At 41.6% G+C, this 27,278-nt stretch overlaps 2 protein-coding genes across 4 annotated transcripts in view; one reads left to right on the top strand and one right to left on the bottom strand.

Annotated features, from left to right (window-relative positions):
* MFSD2B (MFSD2 lysolipid transporter B, sphingolipid) overlaps nucleotides 1-4,238 on the top strand; it is a 78,687-nt gene extending 74,449 nt beyond the window's left edge. For all 3 annotated transcript variants that reach the window (XM_061622713.1, XM_061622712.1, XM_061622714.1), the window contains exon 14: nucleotides 1,286-4,238. In XM_061622713.1, the coding sequence (XP_061478697.1) occupies nucleotides 1,286-1,340 (55 nt within the window). In that variant the 3' untranslated portion in view covers nucleotides 1,341-4,238. The remainder of the gene's footprint in view (nucleotides 1-1,285) is intronic.
* Nucleotides 4,239-5,928: 1,690 nt separating this feature from the next.
* Nucleotides 5,929-27,278, bottom strand: LOC133382964 (WD repeat and coiled-coil-containing protein-like). Its single transcript, XM_061622709.1, has 4 exons — nucleotides 27,034-27,278; nucleotides 19,341-21,256; nucleotides 18,176-18,293; nucleotides 5,929-7,334 (listed from the first exon to the last, which is right to left on the bottom strand). Exons 2-4 carry the CDS (start codon nucleotides 21,231-21,233, stop codon nucleotides 7,099-7,101), a joined length of 2,247 nt encoding a protein of 748 aa, XP_061478693.1. The 5' UTR covers nucleotides 21,234-21,256; nucleotides 27,034-27,278; the 3' UTR covers nucleotides 5,929-7,098.

Here is a 27,278-nt window from a genome sequence, read left to right on the forward strand (position 1 = left end):
AGTCTAGGGAAAAGGGAAAAATAAGTGAAAATTGCCTCTTCCGCTAGCAGCAACCTCTGCTGGATCTGAGCCATTGTTTATACTAATATTTGACACTTTATACTCCTGAGGTCATAACAACTCCAGTCAGCATACATGGCAAGTAAAGGTATCATTCATTTAAACGATCTGTTCTGTTTGAAGGATTGAGGATAAAGCTATCTGTGTCTACTAGCCATGATGGCTGTTCTGCCTCCGCTGTCAGAGGCAGGATATCTCTGAATACCAGCAGCTGGGAATCATAAGTGAGGAGAGTACTGCTGTGAGCTCCTCATAGACATCTGGTACTCCTTGTGAGCAACTCAGAGGCATGGTTGGCCATGGTGAGAACGGCATGCTGGACTAGAAGGGTCTTTGTCCGAATCCAGCAGGGCTCTTCTTATTCAAACAAATAAGACCAACACTCTGAAAGCTCAACAAATTGACCATCTTCTACTGAGCCCAATCCTTGGTCAGTCTTAGCCCAGTAATTGAACTGTTTGGCACCAGCTTTCCACAGTTTCCAGCAAGCAAAGATCTTTCTCACCTCTGCTACCTGAGATCCCTGTTGACTGGAGAACCTGGGATCTTCATGCAAAGCATGTGATCTGTCACTGAGCTAAGTCCCTCTTCCACTTTAAGCAGGTCTAACTAAAAAAGTCTTGTGCTCATTCCTAGGGACTAGCAATGCGTGGCTATGGCTAGTCTTCCTGGGCACCTGGTTCCAGAGTATTGGTGATGAGATGAATGAGTAGTTTGGCTTATGTGGGAATTGGTGATCCCTGAGCCAATATACAGGGTTTTGGCTAAGGTTGTAAAAGTGACCACCAGCATTTTGAATTAACCCTGGAAGCTATTTGGCAACTGATGCACATGCCTATATCAGTGCTTCTCTGTCCCTTTGAACAGGTGAACAGCTACAACGGGTGGGGAATCTGTGCCCTGCAATCTGACTTGGCCTTCCCCAGTTGGCTCGTGAAGTTTTTTCTGAACCACCACCACCCTGCCTGCCCCACACCTGACATTATATGTGCCTTCAGGTGTGAAGTAGATACAAACATGGCTGCAGAAAGCAGGACTGAACTCCCCACACACATCAGGTGATGTGTGGGGAGTTCAGTCATGCTTTGTGCAGTATTCTCCCCCGGCAGGCCAACTTTGACGGGTGGGTGGTTGCACCTACCTGCCAAACTTGGCCCACTGGCATGTGGGAAATAATATTCTGACCCATTGTCATGCGTGGTTCCTTTGCATTTTTTTAAAACAGGAATCATCCAAGCACTGCAAGTCACCCTGAGAATGAAGAAATCACCGCTCTTTGAAAAGCCTGAATAGAAATTGCCTGCGGTAACTAAAACCTAACCAGGCAGCTGCACTTGGTGGGATAGGTGGCTTTTCCCTTATCCCACTGAAGCTTTGTTTCAAGGACAATACAAGCATTTATATGTCAAGGCTACATTAATTCAAAAGACATTGTAATGTGGAGCATGGCTTGGACAAGAGTGCTTAGGAGTTGTATGTATATAACGCTGCATCGTACTGCAAAGCTCTGGGAAAGCTTCCTGGTGCCCTTTCCACTGATTCACAGCTATTTTGAGGAGGATTGTAAGTACCTAAAAACAAGCTGTCTTGCAGGAGAGACAAGGCTAGCTAGGGCCTGTGAATGTTGTCCTGTGCCTCTTCATGAATGGGCAGTACTCAAAAATTTCAGCTAAGGGATCATGTTCTCCATGCCTAAGTAGACCATGTAATTCCCATTCGTCACTTGTTCTAAATAACTGATTACAGCAACGTAATAAAATGAAATGAAATTAAATGGGAGGGGGCCCTTTGTCTCATCAACCTTTCAAAGTGTCACTAAAGCATGTGTTTCATGCTTTACAAATATATTTTGCATTGTCTTCATATGTGAGGATGTTTCAGCTAAATTGTTTTCGGTCTGTAGGCACTTGGTTTTGTCCCATTAAAAGTGACCATGTACGAAAACATATTGCCAAATATGAATGGATTGCCATGTGCTTCCCATGCGCTTTTTAATTTAAGCCTGTTTTTAAAACTCCTGAGTTAAGGCTACAACAAAGCAGGAGCATCCCTAATGCAGCATTTTACCAGAATGTTCCAAAAATGCAAAGCTTTAGTGTGAGGCTTTGTTCCTGTAACATGTTGGAGATTTGTTACACCAAGTGAATAGCTCCACAATTATTTACCTGGGGACAATATTATTGAGTGTGGCTATTCAAAGTCAAGGTTTCAAAAAATTGCTACTCCATTTTATTACTAATTATGGCATAGACTGCCAAATAGTATAATAGTGTGCACAATGGGGTTGGAGGCATTTTATTTAATAGCTAATCAAGCCAAAATAATATTTTCCCAGAAATTGTGTTATTTGGAGGCGAACCAACCTTTTGATTAATTTGAAAAAATAGAAATACTGTATTCTGAAAGTCAAGATGTTCAGTATTGCACCAAAATTTCAGGCCATTTTATACCATCTAGGAGGACTCACTTTACTACCACAGGGCCCACCACTGATTTTGTCGCTGGAAGTTCATGTGGAGACTCTTGGGTTTTTTTTAACTGAAACCTTCATGTTGGGTGCTGAACGTGCAGTCACCATAATTTCCATAATTGTACCAGCCCATTTGTGAGTGGCTATGACTCAAATTGCTGCAGTAGTGAATGTGGCCTTGGAGACACCAGTTCACACAAACAGCATCTCCATATGAACACCTCCTGCTCATGTGCTCAGTGGCAGATGTGTGTGCCTCCTGGGGAATTTCACAGAAGATGCCAGATAATATGAATTAGCCCTTTGAGTGGCAAATGCTTATAACAGAAGTCTTATGTCTGTCTATGCACATGGTATATTGGTATTATTTTCTATCAAAACACTCTGGTCATACCACCTGAATTCACTCTGTCATCCAGTGCAACTGCACTTATTTACACCAGTTAATGTTTTGGTCCTGGTTTGTGAATACAGATTATTGAAACTTCTGAACTTGTAGCCAGCCCATACATAGAAATAGGTACAAAAGAAGAGCAGACTACTTCATGTGCTTTCTTCCCCTGCTTGTATGTAATCTGACTCTCCAGTTATGTTCTTAATGAGCTAAAAATATAATATGCAGCATGTAGCATGTAGCATTGCTAGGAAATCTAATGTGTGTGTGTGTGTGGAAATCATACAGTACATTGCACACTTTCTGCCCAGTGTTGGCGAAATGTGAAGAGGTATTAAACTCCATTATCTCTGTTGCCAGCACAAAAATTGTGGTATTTTTATATAGAAAAGCAGGTTCTCTCAGTCTGACTGGGTACATCTCAGTATTCTTATTGCTAAAATGTATAGTTTAATATATTTGAAAATGTAGGGTTTATTTTTGTGAATGAACTGGAGTATTTATTTTTATAATGCTTAAGTTTAAAAGCACTCACTGAGTTGGGAGAAATTCTTAATGCTTAGTATTGGTACATTTCAGTTATTTGGAGCACAACCCACTGGAAACAGTTCTTTACCTGAGCCCAGTGGAATGAGGTGAAGTTGTGCAGAATCCAAGCAGGGTTGTTCTTGTGACTTTTGCTAATTTTCAGTGGGAATGGTACAAAATATATTATTTGTGAATTGTCCTACATCCAATCAATAAAATATACACACACACAGCCACTCCCAGGATGCACCTCCACAGATTATGGCATAGAATTACTCAAACTGTCACCGATCCATCTAAAATGTTTGTTATAATGTCACAGTATTCATGTAGAAAGAGACCATATTGGATTGCAGAGCAAACCTACTTGAATAGGTCCTGTACAATTAATGCCGCAGTCATCAAGTCTATGTTTAATTTAACATTTCAGAGAATACTCATCACTTTTTACAGCTTTGCAGTAGAGACTGGAAACTCAACAGAGGTCTTGCCCAAAGACAAAATGCTCAGATACCAATTTCAGTTAACCTTCTGAAGTAATGTGCAAAAATTCCCACACTGTAAAGTGCCTCTTGGACAGGAGAAGTGGGAGGGTACAGTATCTGTAAAATGAGGTTCACGACCATTGTATTGCATATCAAATATTTGCAGTGTGCTTGAAATTTCATTTTCATATTTAATTTCCTCCTAATCTGAGTAAAATTATAGTTCAAATAATTTGATAACAGACCATATCTGTTACATGCTTGCCTCATGCCTATTGGATAAATGAACAAAATAAACCAATTAAATCAGCTGTGTCTGTATTTCAATGTTTTTCCCCAGTTTACTTTTTGTTACCTCATCTGGGGAGCAAAGCTAAAAAATGGGCACACCTTCAGCAATATACACTGTAATGACAAGTATTCAATCTCTCAAGAGTAAACAATGGTGACGTTTTGTTAGCCACACCACCCTTCAAATAAAAATCTAGATTAAACATTTTATCATGGCTTGGCATTGCTCTTAAAAGCAAAGTAGTCATTTAGGAATGGTTAGCTGTACTTCATTTATGATTTATCACAAGAGCCAGTGGAACCTGCCTGCTTCTTTCAACATGGCAAGAATGTGAAGATTTCAATGTGTGTTATTTCTCATTGCTTGTGATATTTTTCAACAAAGCAGAAAGTTTAATACCCAAGCCTGAAGCCTTATGAAATTATACTTACCTTTACTTATGGAGATGGCAAGGCAAATATGGGACAGAATGAGGGGGAAACTGACCACTCTTCATATCACTTGGTGAAGATTTCAGACAGGCATGGGGAAACTTTGGCCATCCAGATGATGTTGAACTATAGTTCATAACAGCCCTGACTATTGGCCATACTAGCTAGGATGAGAGATGTAGTTTAGCAACATCTGGAGTGCCCTAATATAAGCCTGCAAAATACTTGTGTCTAGGTAACTGTAAGATTGAAGTGGTCTCAGAAATGACCCAGTAACCCAAATAATTCCAAACTTCTTGCTGTCAAGGAAGCTTGTTCTTCTCTGTGGTCTCTGTGCAGCCACTACGAATGACTGAGAATTCTGACAAAGAGAAATGGGATTGGACATTGATGTTTGCTTATTTGTCCCATGTCCAGAACGGAAAGCTATCTAGCAAATGTGATCTGTATTTGCTGCTGTTGCTGCTTTCAGTCCGTAAACAATGCATAATTGGTAACATTTTTACCCATTTGCATTGTGTTTCCTTTGCAGTGAAATGAATAGGGTGGAATAATAATGACAACATAATTTAAATAAGTAATTACATAAGTTATGTAATTTTGCCACAGTGAACAGCAAGACTAATGTAGTTTTAGCAACAGACAGACTACAGCAGAATGGAAACAGTGTTTGATGCAGTGAACACAGGGTGGAATGGAAAATGATGCTTTCTTGCATCCCTAGCAACCACATATACATTAAACCTGTGAAGACCCTCTTTTGGAAGGATTCTATAATAAGCTAGAGCTCAAACAGACAGCACACCCTGGAATGAATCCAACACTCCTGAGGGTGAATGGGACAGCCAAACCGCTTTTCAGGCACTTTTTCTAGCCTTAAACTTAACATCTCAGAACTGCTGATAGACGTCCACATGCCACAGAGCATGGTTTGAAAAGAACCACTGTAACGGATCATGCCACATTCCAGAATGAAGCCATACTGTTGAGCTAGCCAGCAAAGGAAAGACAGCAGCAGTTGCTTTTGGGGGAAGCTGAACCAGTTTAAGTATAGAAAAGAGTCCAATTCTTGGTATATTTAAGATAATACCTGGGCAATCCACTGAAAAATGTAATAGCAATATTACCTGTGTTTTTGGCTCACGTGATTGCAAGTTTTTCCATTATTACACATTTTAACCAGGTTTTATCAAGATGGATTAGGGTTGAAGATAGGAGACAGCACCGAATATTCATATTGATTTTTAATTGCATTTTTATTGCTTCTTTTATTTCTTATATTGTATTAAGAGTTTGAATTCTATGGAATTACAATTGCCTCCCCAGGCAGAAAAATCATTAAGTAGTCTGCAAGCCACTCACCAGTTTTCAAGTGTTTCATTGGGGGGGGGGGTTTGGAAATTGCTGGTCTAAAGAATAAAGTCTCCTTTTCCAGAATGTCTGAGTGGTGATAACAGTACCACATTATGTCTGAGGTCTCACATTGTTCCCAAATATTAGCTCAGGACCTCACGCCCTAGGGTACCATGACAGTAATATCCGTTTAGAATACCCAGCAAGCAGCCTTTATAGCTGTTACAAAATTTCTTTTATTTTAATTTAAAATTGTTGACCTTCCGTACATGCATACTTTTATACACTTTGAAGGAAGGAAGGAAGACTGAGTTGAGATACATTAAGGTTAGATGCAATTACTAGTCTCATGGTACCAATCAATTAGTGACCAGCTCCGTGAGTGGATTTAAATAGCGATTTGTTCAAGTGCATAGCAATCTCCAGGCACTGGTAAAATATAAAGACAGTAGTAGAATGATGCCAAAACTGTAGCTGTAGGATTGTGTCCTATGACACATAATATGAGCAAGTTTTGATTTCTACTTCTAGAATCATTAGAAACACAAGTAATACATTTTTCAGTGTGTTCATGCCACTGAGATTTCTCCTGAGTAACTTCTAAGGACAAAACTCCTTGAAGACCAATGCTTTGGATAAAATTTAACCTTGTGTTAAGTAGAGATTGGTGATAGTCTGAAAAAATATAGATTTGTTGACTCAGCTTAATACATAGGGTTGTTACTTTACACCACCCTATTTTGTGAGGGCGATAAATATATAAATAAATAAATAAGTGATTGAATAAACATGCAAACACTGACTACAAAACTATTCTAGGTATCATTAGTTTAAAACTGTTGCTTGCTAAAACAACCTGGACTTGCAGAGTTGTAAATTATGAAAAACAGACTGACAAGGCAAGATCTACAGAATGGTGAAACATCATACAGTCTAAAGCAAAAGCTACAGTGAAAATGCAGCTTTTAATTATGGACAGTGAACATTTTTAGTCTTAAGTGACAGGTAACAAACTGTCCTGGCTGAACAACTTTAGTTTGGTCGTGAAGAGCAGCTGGTTTGGCCTGAAGAATTGTTGCTCTCTACTAGACACTGAGATGTCCTCCTAGTACTTCCATAGAACTGGTATCAAGATCCAGACTTTGGGAGGAAAGCTTCCTATATCCAGCTGTAGAACTGACAGCATCCAGTGTTTTGGAAGAATTTGTGCTGCTGTTATTAGAGTTGACACTTGCGTCCCTTATGACTATCTCCTGCAGGACATCAAATGTTAATGGAATAAAACCTTCATTGTCTGCAGTGAGAACAATCCAGGATAAATCTGTTGAAGAGATTAGACAGAATTTTTCAAGAAGCATAATAGAAAAACAGTAATGGTGAATACATTTTTTGTTGTATAAAATATTAGGCAAGATGACAGTCGCTAGTTGACTGCCTACATTCAGAATTAAGCTTAAATGTATCAGATCAAACAGTTATGTATTGTACAACACACTGCTAACTAGCTATTTTAGATTAGTTTTTACCTACAAAGAAATTGGCAAGAAATACATCTTAACATGACTTCAGTTAATGGGCAACTTTTAAAACAGGTTTATATCAAAATGACACTTTGACAATGACCTGGTTTGGAAGCATTTAAGTTGACTAAATCCCTGCATTGTGTCTTATGGGTTTTACACCTTGTACATTTAGTACCAGCATATTACACTTTCAGAACCAGCAGTGGAATTAAAATGATTATACTCCCTGAATTAATATGGCTGGTACAAGCTAGTCAGATGTGGGCATTTTAAAGTCCAAATCAGAGCTTGGAAGTAACTCGTTATTTTTAACGAGTTACTTGTAATTAGTTACAATTTTAAACAACGAGTGGGTAATTCCATTACATTTGGCAAGTAACGGAACGACTAGTAATTTCCCTACTTTTCAGCTGCAACTTTAACGTTTCCACGTTAGGTTGGATGTTACTTGGGGGCGGGAACAAGGGGAAGTCAGCTCCTGGCTGTGATTGGTTAACACAAGACATGTGCCTCACACTGATTGGACCTCTGCGCAGACTCTCTCTTCCCTCGTGATCTGTGTTAGGAGGCACGAGGGAAGAGGTGAATAGGCAGGGCCTGCTAGCGTCTGAGAGGAAAAAATGGACGCCAGAGGAAAAAGCCAGGGCAAGGACAACGGAGGAGAAGGCAGCAGCAGAATGGCGAAGAGCTGTGGAGGTGAGTGACGATGATGTGTGTGTGTGCGTGCGCGCGCGTGCCCCCCCGCGGCCCCTTCCACCCCCATGGCATTTTTGCCCCCCCGCGGCCCCTTCTGTCCCTCCCACTGCCTCTCCTTGCCTTGCTGCCGCCCCCCCATCAATCACAAGGCACTTCTGAAACTTCGGCTACTTCTCTTCCTTCCCCCCCTTTTTGAACTCTTCCCTTTGTTCCCATGCATAGCTGTGTGCTGTATTTATCCAGACAGAGCACTCCTGCCTTTTAAAATGCCGGCTAGCTTTTTATTGTATATTTATTTGAACTCCATCCTTCTTTTTATTTGTATTTTTGTCCTGTTTAATCACAAGACTGAATTGTATGTGGGACAAAAACTGTCTCAGTAATAATAATAATAATAATAAAAATAAAAAATCATTAGGCGTATAATAAATGGCTTAAGGCTGATTTTTTTGTTCTTGGCAGAGATGAGGTGAGAAGTAGGGTCCTTGCAGCTCCTCCCCTCAGTCCCCCAGCTCTCAAACTCATGTTCTGTGAGAAAGAGAGAGATTCCCAGTCCCAGAGAGAGATAGACTCTTGACAATCTCTGCTAATATCTATACAAATGTACATAACATGCATCACCTGAACTCACATGATCTAGAGTTACCTTAGATCTTGCAAGATTTGCAAATGAGAAGCAATAGGGTTTTATATTAGTTCTGATTGTCTATTGGGCTATCATAGGTTATATGTTTTTTTTCATTTTCTATGGCATTTTCTATGGCAAAAACTCCAACTTCAGTGGAATTTATGTGATGTGTTCTAATCATTTGAATTTGGCTAATGAATGCTTTATTCTTTCATCAGAACTTTAGCAGTAGTACTAAAATATTAATAAAAAAGAAAAGGGAAAGAAAAAATACTTTACATACATCATTCAGCTGTATTGCTAATTATAGATATAGATATAAAAGGTAAACGGCATTTTGTCAAAAGTATTTTTGTCTACATTTTATACCTCATCCTTGGTTTTCCAAGCTTGGCATGGAATGCTTCTCATACAGAATTAATTTGAAATGCTGCATATTTATTATCATAATCATCATATTCAAAATAAAAAATATATGTACCGCCTTCAAGTTGATTCCAACTTATGGTGACCCTATGAATAGGGTTTTCATGAGGCTGAGAGGCAGTGACTGGCCCAAGGTCACTCAGTGAGCTTCATGGCTATGTGGGGATTTGAACCCTAGTCTCATTTTGTTCTCACAACAACCCTGTGAGATAGTAGGTTAGACTGGCCCAGGCAGGGTTATTCAGTGAGCAAAAATGATGCAAATAGGATCTCTTTTAATTGTGCTATCGACCTGCTTACTTCCACTCTGACAGGGGGATCTTGCAGCATGGGAAAGAGATGGGGGCACATCACAGCTGAAGTTCACCCATAGAGCATTATCTCTTGTTTATTACAATTGTTGCAGGTTTTGCTGCTGAGAGCAGCAGTCAGTTAGTGCGGCCACTTGAGTCACAGCTTGTTGATCCTGAGGAGGCAAAACTAGAAAGTGAGGTTCAGAAAGGAGGCCCTGTGCATGAGGAGGAGGAGGGCATGAAGCAGTGCCAGTTGCCCACAGCCACATCTGCAGAACAGCAAGTACCATGGTTTGGCTTTGAGAAAGCTTGTACATTTGTGAGCCAGAGTGGGAAAAATGTTGTTGTACGATGCAATTACTGCCTTCCAAGGATCAAAAATCTGAGATCAGCTGTTTCCTCCTCATCCAATGTGAAGAAACATTTTGAGGTAAGCCTTTGTCATGCTGGTCCTCAAAGAGTGTCCATTGTCTATTTATGTTTAAATTGTGAAGTTCCTCTTCCGTTTTTTCTTGGATTCATGCTTTGTTCTTCTTCCTCAGAGGGCACACCCTGAGAAGCTAAGAGCAATTGAAGAAGCAATAAAGGCAAGGAGACGTGGCCTTCCTGAACCAATGCATGACACCCCTCCTCCCAAAATGCTGAAGCAGCAGCAGACAACCCTTGAGAGGTGGGGATCTGGCAGGGAGCCTGTGACCCAGAGCAATCTCGACAGGAGAATCATTGATTTCATTGTAGAGGAGACATTACCACTTCAGACTGTGGACAAACCATCATTCATTAATCTGGCTCGCACTGGACTCCCCAAGGATCTCACCATCATATGTGCCAAGACTCTGAGAGACAGAATTGAGAAGAGAGCATGCCACATGAGAGAAACTCTTGCAAACCGAATGGGTGCTGTGGCATATATAGCAACCACTGCAGATTGTTGGACCAATGGCAAGAAGAGTTACTTTGGGGTAACAGCCCACTGGATCAACCCAGCTACCCTGAAACGTGAGGTCGGGGCCTTGGCTTGTAAGCGTCTGAAGGGGCGCCATACATATGATGTCCTTTCAAAAGCACTGCATGATGTACATGTGCAGTACAGGATCCACAACAAAGTTATGTGCACTACTACAGACAATGGCTCCAACTTTGTGAAAGCGTTCAGAGTTTTCATGGCCAAAGAACCAGTGGAAGCTGCAGGCACCAGTGACGATGATGGTGATAACCAGGAGGAGGAGGAGGCTGAGGTGGAGTTTGTGCCTATCTGTAAGATCCTGGACACAGGACCTGAGGCAGAGGAAGAAGCTGCAGACTCAGGAGAGGATTTTGTTTTACCACCACACCAGAGATGTGCTAGCCACACCCTCAACCTTGTGGCAACACAAGACATGGAGGCCATGCTTTCTGACTCCTCCAAAAGTAGTCTTCTTGGTCCTTTCAAGAAACAGTTTCATTCCTTGATGGGAAAGTGCAGCAAGTTGTGGTCCAAGCAGAACCAGTCAGCACAGATTGCTGAGTATATCCGTGCGCAATGTGGTGTGTATCTGAAGGTACCGAATAAGACCAGGTAGAATTCCACCTCTGATGCATTGAAGCAACTACATGAGCTCCTGTCAACTGTGCCACTAAAAATGCATGCCATAATGGACCGTTGCTCCTTGTCCAGGATCACAGCTGCTGAGATTGAAGTGGTACAGGAATACACAGAGATTATTGAGCCACTAGCCCAGTCCCTAGATATCCTGCAACGGGAGAACGGCATGTTCATGGGGTATTTGCTACCAACGCTCTGCAATCTGGACCGCAAGTTAGAAGGACTGGAAAACAAACCTGAGAGGTACACATACTGTTTTCAGCTGCTGAGAGGTGTGCGCAAAGCCCTAAGAAGGCGGTTTGCAGCTATCTGGGAGGACAAGAGGCTTCTTCTGGCAGCCTGCCTACACCCTCGCTTCAAACTAGATTGGCTGGAATCGTGTCAGGCCACCACCCATACCAACAAGTAAGAACATTAGGGAAGCCCTTTGGGTGGATTACTCCAAGGGAAATGTTGTCTCAAGGGAGGCATCAGAGGGCTTAAGGTGGTAGGCAGGGGCTGGGCCTTTTCTTCCTGGGGCTCCTCATCACAACCTTGGGTTGCTGCAGGTAATCCTTAAGGGTCTGCTGTGCTGCCCCATGAGTGTATATGTGTTAACATATCCTCTCTCTTTCTTAGATACACAATGGAAGCCTTGTTGAAAGCTGAAATAAAGATGGGTGTACTTAATGAGGACAGTGATCAGTCTTCAGATAAAGACCAGGAAGGAGATGACTTAGAAGATGACTTCTTTAACTTTCTGCCCCAGGGCAAGAAGTCAGCAGTGGACACTGCTGAGGAGGAACTGGTGAGGTACCTGAGGTCTCCCAGCAGGGAAGTGTCATCACTCCATGGCTTTCCACGTGTGCTGCGGTGTTTTTTGCAGCACAACACAGGCATGCCTTCAAGCGCCGCAGTAGAACGCCTGTTCAGTACTGGTGGCAACGTAATGACTGTAAAAAGACATTCCTTGTCTGACATGCTCTTTGAGCATCTTGTTCTTTTGAGACATAACAGAAACATATTATAAAAGCATTTCAAGGGTAAAATTTGATTTCAAGAGTTGGGGTATCTTCATTGCTTGGGGGGATGTGAGATTCTGTTATGCCATTATGTTAATCTTATGGATAATTTTTTTTATTCTACTACCCCGTGTGTGTGTTTATTTTTAATATTGTTTTAGGCTTCTTAGATGTGCAGCATCCAAGGCCAGCACCTTGTAGGAGTTTTTTTTAAAAAGTAACTGAAATGTAATTGTAGTGATTACTTTTGAGAAAAAGCAAAGTAATCAGTTACTTTCAGAGCAATTGTAATCGTAACAGTAATTACTACTTTTTGGGCCAAGTAATTGTAACTGTAATTTATTAATTTTTAAAAGTAATCTTCCAAGCTCTGGTCCAAATTCACTCCTAGGGGAAGAAAAACTTGGAAACCAATCAGCAATCGATAATGACCACTGACCGATGGCCATTCATGACTGAGGGGCAAGTGGCAGTACAGCAATGGAGAAGCAAGAAGGAAGAGAGGCTGGATTTGATGCCATAGCCAGGCCCAGAGATTCTCTTGTTGTCCAGGAATGCTACAAACCCCCATTGTGCTACAGTTTGGCTGGCCACAACTCAAAATATTCCTTACTGAAATCTGCTTATCCTGACTCATTGTTTCACATTGGTATGTGAAAACCAAAGAGGAAACAGGATGGTCTGAAAAAGGAATTATTTGTGTTAAACATAACCTTTCACAAAGAGTATTACTAATTGCTAGTCAAATCAGTGGGGGTGGCTGAACAGATTTTAAAACAGTGGTATGCCCCAGGCATTCACCAGGAGGCAGCACACATGGCATCCTCCTGTGTCACTTGTCATCAATTTTCTACAGGAAAAGGAGAAACCACCCAAAGTGCTCATCAGTGGTCCTATGGCTCTTTCCAATATTTGCAAATTGACTTCATCGAATTACCCCCATCTTGTGGTTTTCGATACTGTCTGGTGATTGTTTGCATTTTTTGTGGATGGGTAGAGTGTTTTCCTAGCAGATGTCAAGACGCAGTAACAGTGGTAAAGAAACTGGTGACCGAAGTGGATCCCAGATTTGGGATTCCTCTCAAAATAGATTCTGATAAAGGAGGTCACTTCACTGCAGAAATTATGGAAAAGTTATGTACTGCTTTGCACATTGAGCAAAAGTTTCATTGCCCTTACCATCCACAGAGCTCAGGACACGTGGAACGCAAGAATTTAGATTTAAAGTGGAAGTTGGGAAAAAATTGTGCTGATACTGGTTTGAAGTGGCCCCAGGCCTTGCCTCTGATGCTTATGCACATCAGAAATACACCAAACAGGAAAAATGGGCTGACTCCTCATGAAATCATGTTTGGTAGACCTTTGCTACCTCAAATAGTAGAAATATGTCATGTGGCCATTAAAAATGGCCTAGAACAGAGCCGGCTTTTGCCCTCCCTTTCCCTTGCCTTTCTCCTTCTGTTGGGATGGTAGCCTCCACCTACTATCTCAGCTGCTCAGGGTCCTCTTCCCCTTAATCCAATTCAGTTGCAGCCCATCACTGCAGTGTCAAGCAAAATCCCAAAACAGCGGGGAGGCAGGGTGGGCGGGCTGGAATGTGCATGGAAACTTCGTATAGAGTTTAGCCAGCCTCTGCTTCCCTAGGTCCTGTACTGTCATTTAGTTGTGCATACAGACAGCAGTTGTGGTGTTTGTAGCTCACCTCTGAATGGCCAAATTCATTTCTGATCCTTTGCTTCCATGCCTGTTGAGCACAGCAGTTTGTCCTCCCTTTTGCCAATTGCTAATCATGCCAATAAAGTTTAAGATGAAGGTGGGGATTGGTGTGATAGCTGCAGAGGTCACAGCAGTACCTATGGTACCCCAAAGCAGGTAAAAGCAGCAATTTTTTCTGATGCCATTCCAACGTGAAAGAAGCATCTGGAGGTTTGCTCTCAGGTGGAAGGCCACAGGCTTCACAAACAGCAATCAAAATAGGGAAGGGGAGGAGAACCATGCGTGCCAGTTTGAATTCCTTGAAGGAAAATGGTGGGGTATGAATGTATTAATATCCACATCGGCAAAGCAGTTCAGGAGGTACAGGGAGGCAGACTTGCAGATATGTAGAGGTGAGGGCAGCATTACAAAAGATGCCAGAAAGGACAGCAAACAGATTTATCTAGCTGCCTCCTACTGAAAGGATTTCAGTGCAACCAGCTTGTATTTTTAAAGGGGATAAAATGTCTCGCGCTGCTGGCTGTTCATGTAGCAGTCCTATTAGTTTGACAGTTTGGATGCATGTTTCTTTGGAAATGCTATTACTGGATTACAGAGGTAGTCAGCTGCTGGCTGTCATGCAGTACTCATATTTTACATCAATGGCGTGACGTCATTCACTGCAAATAATCTTAGGAACTGCAGTTCTTACTAGTGGTTCCATTTGTTGGTTATGAAACACTGTGTGACAAGTGACATCATGAGAAGATTGCAGCTTACTGTCATGTGAACCTTTAATCTTGCTCCTTAATGCCTTATTTGAACTCACCGTAAGGCCAATATCACACAAGACTTTCACAATATCTTTGTGGGCACACACAAACAAGCCAGTATATGCAACATATTATATACACGTTAATGAACTAATACCATTATAGGTAATAGTCAATGCTAGTTCTACTCCAAGTAGATCCACTGGAATTTACAGACATGACTAACTTGGGTTCATTAATTTCAATGGGTCTAACTCTGAGGAGAACTTGCATACTCCCTATGCAAATCAGATTAGTTTAAGTAAAACTTTGGAAGATACAATTCCTTAATTGAATAAAGGAAATCAATCTGAAAATAACTGTTTATCGCAATAATACAACTGCTTATTTGAACAGAATGGTGGCTCATTTTCTTAAGTTATTCCAAAGGTTATTTATGAGTTATCGCACCAGCTTGCAACTAACAAAGCATGCTGAAGCCACTGGGGACAGGCTGGATATTGCTGAATTGGGCACATTCTGTTTTTACTGGGTACTGTTAAGTGCTATTAACTTGCAAATGTCTGCACAGGGATCTATGGCACGATTGCACTTGGGATATAGTCACTGTACCTCAAAGCAGATACTACAGAGTTGGAAAAGGTGCAGAAAAGGACAGTCAAAATGATCAAGGGGTTGGAAGAAATTCCCTTTGAGGAAAGGTTGAAATGTTTGGGGCTTTAGAAAAAAGAAACACGATAAAGGTGAACAAAATTATTAATGGTATAGAGTTTCTCTCTCATAAATACTAGAGCCCAGCTCAATCTAATGAAGCTGAATGTTTGAAGATTCAGACAAAAGGAAGCACTTCTTCACACAGCCTATTGTGAAACCGTGGCATTTACTGCCACAAGATGTGGTGATGGTTGCCAACTTGGGTGACTTGAAAAGGGGACTAGAGAAATTCATGAAAGGCAAGGCTACCAACAGCTACCAGTCATGATGGCTATACAGTATATTACCTCCAGCATCAGAGGCAATAATTCTCTGAATACCAGTTGCTGGGGGACACAAGCGTGAGAGTTTCGCGCATGTCCTGTATTGATCCTTCCAGCCAGCCACTGTGGAAACAAAATGCTGGACTAGATGGGCCTTTGGTGTGATGCAGCAAGGCTCTCCTTACAGCCTGTGAAAATAATATTTGTCTCAAGCATGAGGCTTGCAAGAGCAGTAAAAAAAAGTGGGCCTACCACTGAGCCTACAGAGAAACAGAACTTATACACAAGCTTGTGCACAAACTGCCACAAATGGAAAGCCCGTGACGGTTACTCCATTGCTGGAAACAGTCTGTATATCCCAAGCAGATCCATTTTTCATTAGCCGAGTTGGGAAGACTGTCAACCGTGTTACATCTGTGCCACGCAAGATCAGGTCCTTGACATTAATTAATCAGCAGCTATGCAAACACTCTTACTACCATGCCCACAAATATGAAGGCTAATTAGAATTCTTACTTACTCATAAGTAACTATTGGAATAGTGAGGGACGGAGGCGAAACTACTTGCTTACAACTTTTTAGCAACCCTTATTTTGAGGAGTAATGATTTTACATGTGACATCTCAGCTACGCAGTAGTACCAAAAACCCTTACCCACAACATGCTGCTCACCAGTCATAAAATTTAAAAGGATCTTCCACACACAGGAACAGCCCTATCATTAGGCAAACTGGAACGGACACCTCAGACAGCAGAATCAGGTGACCCAGAGTCAGGTGATCACCGGGCATGGTGAAGCAGGTGCCTTGGGCAGTAGACGCTGGGAGGCACAGAGCAGAACTAAGGTGTTAGGACAGTGTTGTGTGTGCCTCATGGCCTGCCCTGCACCCTCTGAGCTAGCCTGCTGCCCTTGAGTGTGATGAAGGATTCTGTCCCACTGACAGTACTGAAGAAAGGTTCAACTGCCAGTTTGGTTGCCTTCTGAACACAGAGACCTTTTTCTCAGACAGCGAAATGGGCTGCCCCTGCAACACCCGCACACCAGTGCAGCTTCTACCTGGGCTGTACTTTTTTGGTATTCAGGTTCTATAGACGTCTGGGACAGCCCCTGGGACAAGACCCTTTAAAGGCATGAAGTGCTGTCAGAAGTAGCCATGGTTAAGTTGCAGCGCAAACAAATGCCACGTAAACTGGCTCAAAGACAGGGTGATTTGAGTGTTACAAGTACAAGTTACGTGATCTTGTCCGTGCCTCTAAATAAGAAGGATGTCATTTTTAAAAAATGGTTACAACCCTTCACATGCACTGGCCTGACTTGGACTTAAGCACAGGTAATCGAGTGCAGGATTGCAGCCTTCGACAAGAGCTGTGAAAGACCCTGTACCATCTTTCAGAATTTATTTTAAAATAATGTATTAATTCCCCATCATGTTGCATTGACAGGCCTTACAGTGAGTGTAGTGTAGCAACTAGAGTGCTAGGGGACTAGGGAGACCCAGCTTCAAGTCCTCACTAAGTCATGAAGTTCAAGGAGTGACCTTGGATCACTCACTGTCTCTTAATATAACCTACTTCACAAAGTTGTAGCTGGGATAAAATGAGTGTGTGGAGAACAATATTCTCCTTGGAGAAAAGGGCAGGGCAAAAAAACAGGAAATAAATCAATGTTAATTGTAAAAAAGTTCCAAAGGGAAACCATGTACCTTCTTAAATTTAACACTGTCCAATTCTGCAGGTTTTATAATGTTATAAGATACGTAGTTATATTTTATTGTTTCTATTCAATTGTTTAAATTTTCTCTTTTATATTGAAATGTTCAATTTTGTCGTTGGATGTTTGGAAACCGCTTTGTGATTTTTTTCTTGATGAAAAGCAGTATACAAATAATTTAAATAAATAAATACATTTTTTTATTCCCAGAATTTAATACCTGAAGGGAAAACCCAGCAATGTGGTAATATTAAATGCATTTTTCAAACTATCAGCAGAGTCTTGTGGCACAGTAACGACCAAGCAATCTACTTGGCCATCCATTTTGGTGGCCTGGGTCCCACTTCGTAAGATGCACTTCTTCCAATGCATTTTCCAGCATATACGGAAGCCTAGAAATAGGTACATAATGCCTATTGTGGAAGACCAGAGCTAATGCTCAGGAAAGTCTCTTTAAACTTGCTGTAGAAGAGACATTCTTCTGAAGTGTAAAAGGCTATACGGTGAGAAATGACACAGGAGATCCAGATGACACAGAAACCATCAATATTCCTTTTCTGGTCACTGTAATGCTAAAACAGGAGTTGTTCCCACTGAAACAGCAATTCAAATGACTAGGCCTGGTGTACACTACCCAAATGTTCTTCTGATAAGCATAAACTCTAGCTGAAAATAAAGGTTTCTGGCACCCTTACCTGTCAAACAAACATGTAATGGAAAGGCCATTTCTGAATTCTGAAATAAATCAATTGTAACACACAGCACAACTATTTTTTCCCACTGGCACATTGCCTTCCTTCAAGATCAATCTAATATTTTCATTAAATACCATATTTCTGACCAACAAAACTTACCATGTTGCATTTCAATAAGACACAGGTTGAAAATCTGCTGAACTACGCTGAGACGAAGTTTGCCATCACAGAGGATAACAGCTCGCTTTTCAGGAGTAACAGTTCCAGAACAATCCTTCTGTGAATTAAGAACAAACTACTGGTGTGATCAGAACTGTTTTATTTCATCCCACTCTCATGCACCCAGCTCCAACAAGGCTGATCTACATGCATATAAATTTGCAGAATGGTTCTGCTTGTAGAAGTGCTATGTGGAATATCACCCCATATGCATGGGGACACATGCAGGATGCCTCCCACCAGACCATCAGTGTGGTCAACTCAGACTGCACTGATGATCTGCTTGGTCCAGTGATAAGGGAACTAAATCCAGGCCACCTCTTTGTTTATCTGCCCTTTACAGGTAACTAGCGCAACTACTAAAATTTGACAGTAATTGTCATAAATGAAACAGATGCATGCCATCTATGATCGCGTTCAAGGATCTGCAAGTCAATGCAAGAGAAAAACATACAAATATACTCCAATTTGCCAGATATAGATATAGATGTATATTTTCCCCCTTCAAGGAGCTCAGGTCCCCCAATATGCTTTGTAACTGGAGATCTGAACCTGAGTCTCCCTAATCTTAGTCTGCCACTCCTAATGACTTCAACACAGTGGCTCTCAATTAACATATCTGGAACTCTTAAGACTAATTTTCTAGAGTATGTATTAGACATTGCCATATACCGAGCCCTTTTGTTTCTACGCAGAAGGATTCCAAGAATGCCTCAATCATACTGATGAATCCACTGTGGAGAATTTCCAGGGGCCTCTTTCCCCACTGTCTGTCTAAGAACAGGGGACCTCTAGCCCTTCAGATGTGGTTCGACATCCAACTCCCATCAGCCCCCGTCAGCATGGCCAATGGTCAGGGATGATGGGATTTGGAGTCCAACAAGATCTGGAAGGCCACAGGTTCCCCATTCCTTGTCTATGCTTTTAGCCTCTTACAACTAGTTTCTGGCAGGAAAATAGTTTGCCTCCTTTCAGTGATTTTGTGGCAAACGATATTGTTATGCAAAGGTAAAATTGTCCCCGAAGGAAGCAAAATTGCTAGTATTTAAGTATAGCTGGTAACTATAAGGCCCATGAATGCATATACTTTATGTCTGAAAGTTACCTGGTAAATTATGTTAACAAAAGAGGGTTCACGAGAAGATGGGTATCCTGGCAAAGGTTTTTTCCCTGATTTCAAAAGCTCAGTTATTTCAAAAAGCTGATGCTGCAGTTCTGTAAACCTACTGCACAGTCTTTCCAGATTTTTAGAGGTGTAACAGGCTTCTTCATTTCTCAATAAGTTTGTTTTTGAGGAATATGAAGTTTCAGAAGAACTATGCACTTGCTTGTTCGGTGAAATTGGTATGTTAGACAATCCCAAAGACGTTTCAAGTCCTTGAAGAACCAGTGAACGATTTGTTGGTTCAACATCCAAATTCCCCAGGGCTTGAGGGAAATCCCTGGAAATGTTTTTCTCTTGGAAGTCTACCACACTGGCCAACAGGCTTTGCTCATTAGCAGCGCTCTTAATTTCTTCTATGAGTTTTCTTCTGTTTCTAGGAGACTTAATAATTGTGCACCCTGGGAGCAGCAATCCATCACTCAGAGGGTGCGTGTCTGAAGAATGAATTTCGATGGCCTCTCTTTTCACAGGCATGTTTGTAAAGCAAACCTGGGTGGCACCTGAAAGTACAGAGGAACCTTCTTTGCAAACAATTTCGTTGATCATCAAACGGAGAATGTATTTGTCTGAGCGTGAAGATGGAAGAAAAGCAGGGTCTGTTAATTTCTGTTTTCCAACCAATATCAGTAATAGTTTATCTGTCAGGAAACACAATCCTTTGGGCCTCTCACATTTTTCCAGTTGAATCTGTTGAATGTTAGGCAAATGAGAAGAAGTTAGAGAGTACACTAAAATTATATTACAAGTGTTGGATGCTACTGCCACAGCCTGAGTTTTAGAGTCAAAAGTCATTATGTCCGGGACCAGAATTCCTGGGATACAGACTTTTTTGGTAGCCGTCACTTTTCTTTCAAAAGTCACCAAGATCAGGTGTGAAGCATCTTGGCCACTCCCTGTTAGGTAATCCTTAGTTCTTAGATGAATTAGAGAACTGTTATCAGATTGTTGTTTGCTTGAAGTGAGATGGGTTAGATCCACAGCTGTAGATGTAGATGTTACAACAGTACTAGATTTTTCTTGGTCTGTTAACTTTTTCCCGTTGTCCATAGAGAGGTCTTCTTTGCACCCTGATGAGGAAGTTTGTGAGGGAACAGAGTTTCCAACAACCTCAGGTGGCATTTCAAATGAAATGCCTGCATTTAAGCTACATATCTTATCTAGTGGAAGCTCAGTAGCAACAGCCACTTGACAACTCAGCGTTGCTTCAATTGCACAGATGTAGCCTCCCACATCAAATACTGGGCAAAAAGAGCATGCATTTAAAGTTTTCTGATCATCATCCCAAATATAGGAATGGAGGGCACTGCCTATCCCAACCACCAAGCGGTTGCCTTGCTCAGTCCAACAAGCACAATGGATAAGACCAGTGCCTTTAATATCGGCTTTTATTCTGGAGTTGTTGATCCGAACTGAGTGCAAGACAGAAGTGTCCCGCGTAGTAAGCACAGCCAAGATTTCTTTTTTCGGATGCCACACACAACCCTGAGGAAGTATAGGAAACAGCTCACCAATTTCACTGATTTGATAAACCATCAGTTTGTTTCTTTCAGAAATGCTGTAACATAGTTGCCACATGGTGATGTGTTTTTTATGCTGAATAGCAAGGAGAGCAGGAAGATCTGGAGCACAAGATGGACCCCAGTAAAGTCCATGAACATGTTCAAACTGACCAACAACATTTGAGTTGCCAAATTTAGGTTCTCCGTTTTGTAGACAGAATGAAGTCAGTATAACTTGCTTTCCATCTGTCCAGGCAATCCCATGCACAGGATGTATGGCCTGGTATAAGGCATTGAGGCCAGTTCTCAGCAATTTTCCTTTCCCCAGCTCCATTTTTAAGTTCTAATGGAATACATCTGCAAAAAACAAAAACACTTTTTAAAAAAACATTTACTTATTTGCCTTTAATATTGCAAATACAAAAGGTCAAAAACAAAAGGAGATCATATATAGTAGATCTTCTGTCTGTTGTTGAGAACTTCCCAGGTACATTTTGTGGTCCTCATGCTGGATGCATCTTTGGCTTGATCCAGGTGGCTCTCCTTGTTTTCTTCTTTGAAGTTTTCACCTTTTTTCTTACCTTTCCTTTACTGATGGAAACATAAACATATACAAGTCAAGCAAACACAGTTTACAGCTGAGGCCCATGTACCAACAGGCATTATTCATCTTTGCTTCGCTTTTCCTACTTTCACAAGATTCAAAGGGCTGTTATGTCCTGCTTTCCCTTCTCACCCACCACCACCTTGTCTGTAGTAGATGAGAGGCGTGGCATGTTATTTATATTTTCCAAATACACCTTTTATGTATAGCAATGCTGCTCTGTTTCTCCAGCCCTTGCTATAAACACCAGGCTGCCAAGCAAGCCTCACCCCCACCTGTGCCACCGTATGTACTTTTCCTAAAGGCCACAACTATGGGTTAGTTTCCTTCACTTGCTACTGTAACTCAGAAGTACTTTTTGCTGCCACCATTTGATACTTTATACCACACTCTTGTTTTTGTTTTGCCACCTTATATGCTCTCTAGTAGCTGGCCAAGAAGCAGGCGTGTTTTTGAAAACAAACCAATTTATTTTAAGAACAGATGTTTCTTTAGCAAGAATCCTTTTGGTTCAGGTACTTAAGCATGTGGTTTCAATGATACATTCCTCACTTTAATACAGTTCCCACAATAACTTACTCACTTACCAAAGTCAATGTCAACCTGCCTACCTAATCCTACTACAACCCAACTCCCACCCATTCTCCCTCCAAAGTCAAGCCCTATCTAACCGTTAACTGACAACAAAATATAAACCAATCATCCCACATTCACCCAGCCAATCGCACGCAGTATACATCAACATTCCATCCACTCATTTCCCCCTCCCAACACTCAACACTTGCCATAATAACCTATTAAACATCACTTACCATATTTACTATAATACAGAGACATTAAAACATTATTATCAGACAATGGAACATCACACAGTACACTGACAGGTTAACAAGTCCCAAATGTCTGTATATCCCCAACATTGTTATTGAATAAGAACAAAATCACAGGGAGAGCAGTGGACTATCAAAAGCTTCTCCACATTTGATTGTAGCATGTAGAAGGGTGTTTTGCAGAGGTGTCCTAAATGGCAATCAGTAAAAGATTGCCAAACCATATAAAATGATTCCAGTGTACCTAGCATCAACACACAGTGTTTCATAGATGTGTGTTTTGGGGGCTCCCGTATGGACCTGGCACCCTTGTGACCCCTAAAACATTTACCCCATTTACAGTACTGAGCACGCATAAAACAATATTCTAATGCAACCACACTTCTAGACTTGAAGAGATTAAGAGTTCCCACCCTAAAAGGGAGAATAACAGTGAAAACACAGAGATAGCTGCAAAGTTACCTCTCTTAGCATTGGCTAAAGTGTTCCTGAAGCTGCATGTGTGGAGGGGATGAAGGCACTGGAGAACCAGGCAGCGAACTCAGGAGTTCTAACCCTGTAGTGAGTTCAGATCTTTATTAGGATGATTACTTTTGTGGTGTTGTGATTTTAAGTTGTTTTTGTGCTGTATTTTAAACTGTTGTAACCTGCCCTGGGACCTCAGGGTGAAGGGTAGGTGAATAATAACAATAACAACAACAATAATAGGAGATCAGGATGTCAAGCACAGTCCCTTTGCCACACCTTAGGTCTGAAGTCCAGCAGTGAGTTTGAAGATGTTCCTTGAGCATGAGATGGAGAGGAAGAACCGGAATGCACACCAGACAGAGACAGACAGACAGACAGAGAGAGAGAGAGAGAGAGAGAGAGAGAGAGAGAGAGAGAGAGCAAAAAGAGCCTAAAACCTGGTGTTAAATAAATTTGTTGGAGATCCAAAAGTGTGTCCAAGGGGATTTTTAAAAATGACCAACGAAAAGGGATCAGAATGAAAGAACCAACAGGAATTGGGCCAAATAAGGGAATGAAAGGGGAATGGATAAAAATCTAGGAAGGGTCCGGTAAGTTGAATATTGGATAAGTAATCAATCAAGGACGACTCATCTGAAAAGTTGACTATGGCTTGAGGTTGCCTGCCTCTTCCTGCAGGTGCTATAGTTCTATCGAGTTTGCATTTGTAATTCTACGGGATTCCCAGTTGGTTGAAGGAGCCTGCCTCCAGAGTCTAAAGCAGAGGCTTCCAGATGTCAAAACCTCACCTTGTGCCCTGTTGTTTACTAATCAATTGTTTCATTGCCATTATTACAACCTAGCTTCCTTTGGTGAAGGTCAATGAACTCTGGATCTCCTCCTTACCCCTTCTTGTAAGTAGGTCAAACGGGGAGGGGCACACAAGAAACTGTGCACAGAGTCTAAGTACAGGATGTTTCCTATGGTCATCCATTTCAGCCACACTGGATTTTGTCCCATTTTTGGACACCAAATGGAGGCTAACAGGGAAAGCTACAGAACACCAGATCTTGAATTAACTTCAGCATGAATTATTTTCTTAAGCAGAGTTATCTTCCACAGAGTGACACCACAAGTCAAGGGTTAGGTCTTGTGCCTTAAGTATTGACATTTGAAATCCCAGTTCTAGGCAGTTACAGCTAACATCAGATTGATAACAGCAGCCAGCTAGAAGACTCTGCTAATGAGATGGAACTGGTCTTCCACAAACTGCCTGGTGCCCATACAAATATTGATAATGAACAAATGTAAGATGACCTTCATTACACAATACAAAACAAATGTAGTAGTTGGTGTTTAACAGGCAATATACGCCTCAATAACTACCTATAGCTCCCTAAAAATTAGCAACAAAAAGTCAAACTAAGAAAAGTACAGTGCCATATTCTCTTGCTCCCCGCTCATAATTCCAAAAAGTATGTTTTATTGTATTGATTGATTATTATTCTGTTGTTGATGGTTATTTTAATCCAGGAGTAGAGAGCCTGTGGTACTTCAGTACTCATCAGCCACATTCAACACTGCCAGTTGTCAGGGATTATGGGAATCATAGCGAGCAGCATCTGGAAGGCCACAAGTTCCCTACCCCTATTTTAATTGATTTGTCACTTTTCATCTTGGTCTGCAATAAATAAATATTTATTTTAAATAAATAACTTTTTCAAGTGACTTCAAATTTGGCAGCCACATTTCAAAGGAAAAAAACCCACTTCATCTATGCTTCACCATTAATTCTCGATTGAGAAAAATGAAAGAGTATTTTCTGACATGGAAATTCAATACAAGGACCATCTCTGTTACTTATAACTATGGGTTTGGATAAATTCTCTGTATCCCAACTTGACTAGCTCCCTTTCCCTTCTGCCTGAAGGTTTTGGAAAAAGCCATGCTCTAGTTAATTATAGGGGCCTCTTCACATGTTATGTTTTTAGACATACCTTTATAACAGATGTGGGAAACCTTTGGCTCTCCAGATATTGTTGAACTATAACTCTCATCATCCCTGGCCATTGGCTTGCTGTGGCTGATGGGAGTTGAGGTTCAGCAACATCTGGAGGACCAAAGCTTCCTCACACCTGCTTTAGAAAGAGCCTTGGCTCCTTCTGGGAGGAAGAATGGGCTATAAATAAATACATACATAAAATATATCTATAAATGTGATGTGTGAATTTGACAAATGTGTTTGCAAACATTTATTATTTTTTTACAATAATTACAACAACTTTAATAAACATTGGAGTACTGGTGTTCTTGTCACATTACCAATTTGCCAGGGAGGGAGGGAGAGACTGTGTTATGTGGGCCGTGCGTATATGAGTATGAAAGGGTGTGTGGGGGGGGGAGAGGATGGGAGAAGCGTGCAATGGTTAAATATTTGTTAAAGGTTTAAAACCTTATTTCATTAATTTTATTATTTGAGTTATATCCCGCCCTTCCTCCCAGCAGGAGCCCAGGGCGGCAAACAAAAGCACTAAACACACTTTAAAACATCATGAAAACAGACTTTAAAATACATTAAAACAAAACATCTTTAAAAACATTTTTAAAAGCTTTCATGACATCTTGTAAAAAAAAGGTTGTCTGTACAATGCAGATTGTGCCTTTTCTCTCACAGCTTGGATCACTCTGAGTGATCCGCATGTGTTCTGAATCAAGGAGAGTAAGTGAATCTCCATCACAGAGAATTCAGAACACAATGCAGAGCCCTCACTCAGTGATCCAAGCCAGTGACAGGAGCCTAGTCAGTCTCAGTGTTCCCATCTCTGAAATGGGTAATGTTTCCTATAATGCTTTCTAACTGCATAATCACTTGATAATATACTATTTTTATTTATTTTCTTACATCTATATCCCACCTTTCTTTCCTCAAGGTATACATGTGTTTCCCAGGTGATCTCCCATCCAGGCACTGACCTGGCTCAGACCTGCTTAGCTTCAGCAAGACTGTGGTCTCACGTGCCTTCAGACCATACCCAGGACTACGCATATATGTATGTAGCACTTTAAGGAGGAATACTTTTATTTGCCATAAACTCTTGTGGGCCAGAATCCACTTTGTCAGATATAAGACAGCTAACAACTAATGCTGCATATATGTGACTTGGCATTAAGTCCACAGGTGTGTATGTCTGCACTTATGATACAAACACTATCATACCACTTTATTATTATTTATTGCATTTATATATCACCCCATAGCCAAAGCTCTCTGGCCAGTTTACAACAATTAAAAGATTAACATTAAATATAATCGCTTTAAACAGTCATGGCTTCTCTCAAAAAGTGCCCTGGGAAAGAGGGATTGATTATTAAACCACTCTAGGAACTGTAGCAGTGGGAGGGGTATAGGGGACTCCTAACAACTCTCTTAGCATACTACAGTTCCCATGATTCTTGGGGGGGGGCTAATTGAAAAGCAGTATGATACCGTTTTAAATGTCTAGTGCATATGGGGCCTTACTGTGTGCTTTGTGCCTGTGACACAATTCTAGTTTGGGTTTGTTAGATTACTCTGCATTAGCTTAGTATCATGTATGGATGCGTTGCTTGATGGCAAGCAGGGTAGGGGGCTTGTAAAGTGTACGCAATAGCAAAAAAAAAAAAAGCGTTTTCTGAACGGAGTGAACAGGGTGTTTTCTGTAGGTTCTGCCTGTCTTTCCGTAGTTGCGGAGGTCTTTGGAATCTGCTCGCCTCGCTCTCCGCATCCTGCTAAATGCCAACCAGGGTTACTGTGTGATGTGTACAATTGCCATCCCTACCCTTTCATTACTCCCTGGCCCAGTCATGGGCTAGACCGTAATGGAGAATCCCTGGGGCTGGGGATGATGGAAACTGAAGCCCCCCAAAAAACACCCGAAGAGCCACAGGCTCCTTACGGCTACATTTGAAAAAAAGGGGGCACTGCGCTATAACAGAGATCCGTGGGTTTGGTGTTCTGTAAAGGCACGCTAAGAAGAAAATCCCACTGAATCCCATCGAGCTCGGGTGTACAGGACTGCTGCGGCCTAAATCGAGCGATAAGTGTCATCCATTATAAAACCGCAGAGCCCCCCAGTTTTTCAGGGCCCCGCCCCTGCCAAATATTCCCTCTCAGTAATGTTATTCCGATCTCAGTAATGCCCGACACTTGGGCTCCGCCTTCTCATTCATTGTTGCCCACTTGCTTATTTCGCCGCACCCCCCCCCGCTCTCACCTTATACGGGCACGATTCGGTTGCCACTCGGTATAACGGCATCATCATCTTCTTGCACCCACTCAGTGTTTAATTCATTCCCACTGGCGCCCCATGTTGATTTGGGGAAGAGGGGGAAATACTGCTTCGGCTCATTGCCCTCACTCTGAGCCGCCACACTCGATGCTGATCTTCGGAAGCCCGCCTCCTACGGTAGTAGGCGAAAAAAAGGGGCGGGGTCTGAACTCAGGCGCTTCGCGTCACTC

The sequence above is a fragment of the Rhineura floridana genome, chromosome 4, assembly GCF_030035675.1.
Source record: "Rhineura floridana isolate rRhiFlo1 chromosome 4, rRhiFlo1.hap2, whole genome shotgun sequence".
NCBI lineage: Eukaryota > Metazoa > Chordata > Lepidosauria > Squamata > Rhineuridae > Rhineura > Rhineura floridana.

Excerpts from the sequence above, each read along its gene's own strand:
- LOC133382964 (XM_061622709.1), bottom strand. The coding sequence starts at position 21,233 with ATGGAGCTGGGGAAAGGAAAATTGCTGAGAACTGGCCTCAATGCCTTA. Across the intron at positions 18,294-19,340 it reads TTGTTAACATAATTTACCAG|AAGGATTGTTCTGGAACTGT; the intron begins GTAACTTTCAGA and ends CTTAATTCACAG. Across the intron at positions 7,335-18,175 it reads TCTTATTGAAATGCAACATG|ATTTATCCTGGATTGTTCTC; the intron begins GTAAGTTTTGTT and ends TCTCTTCAACAG.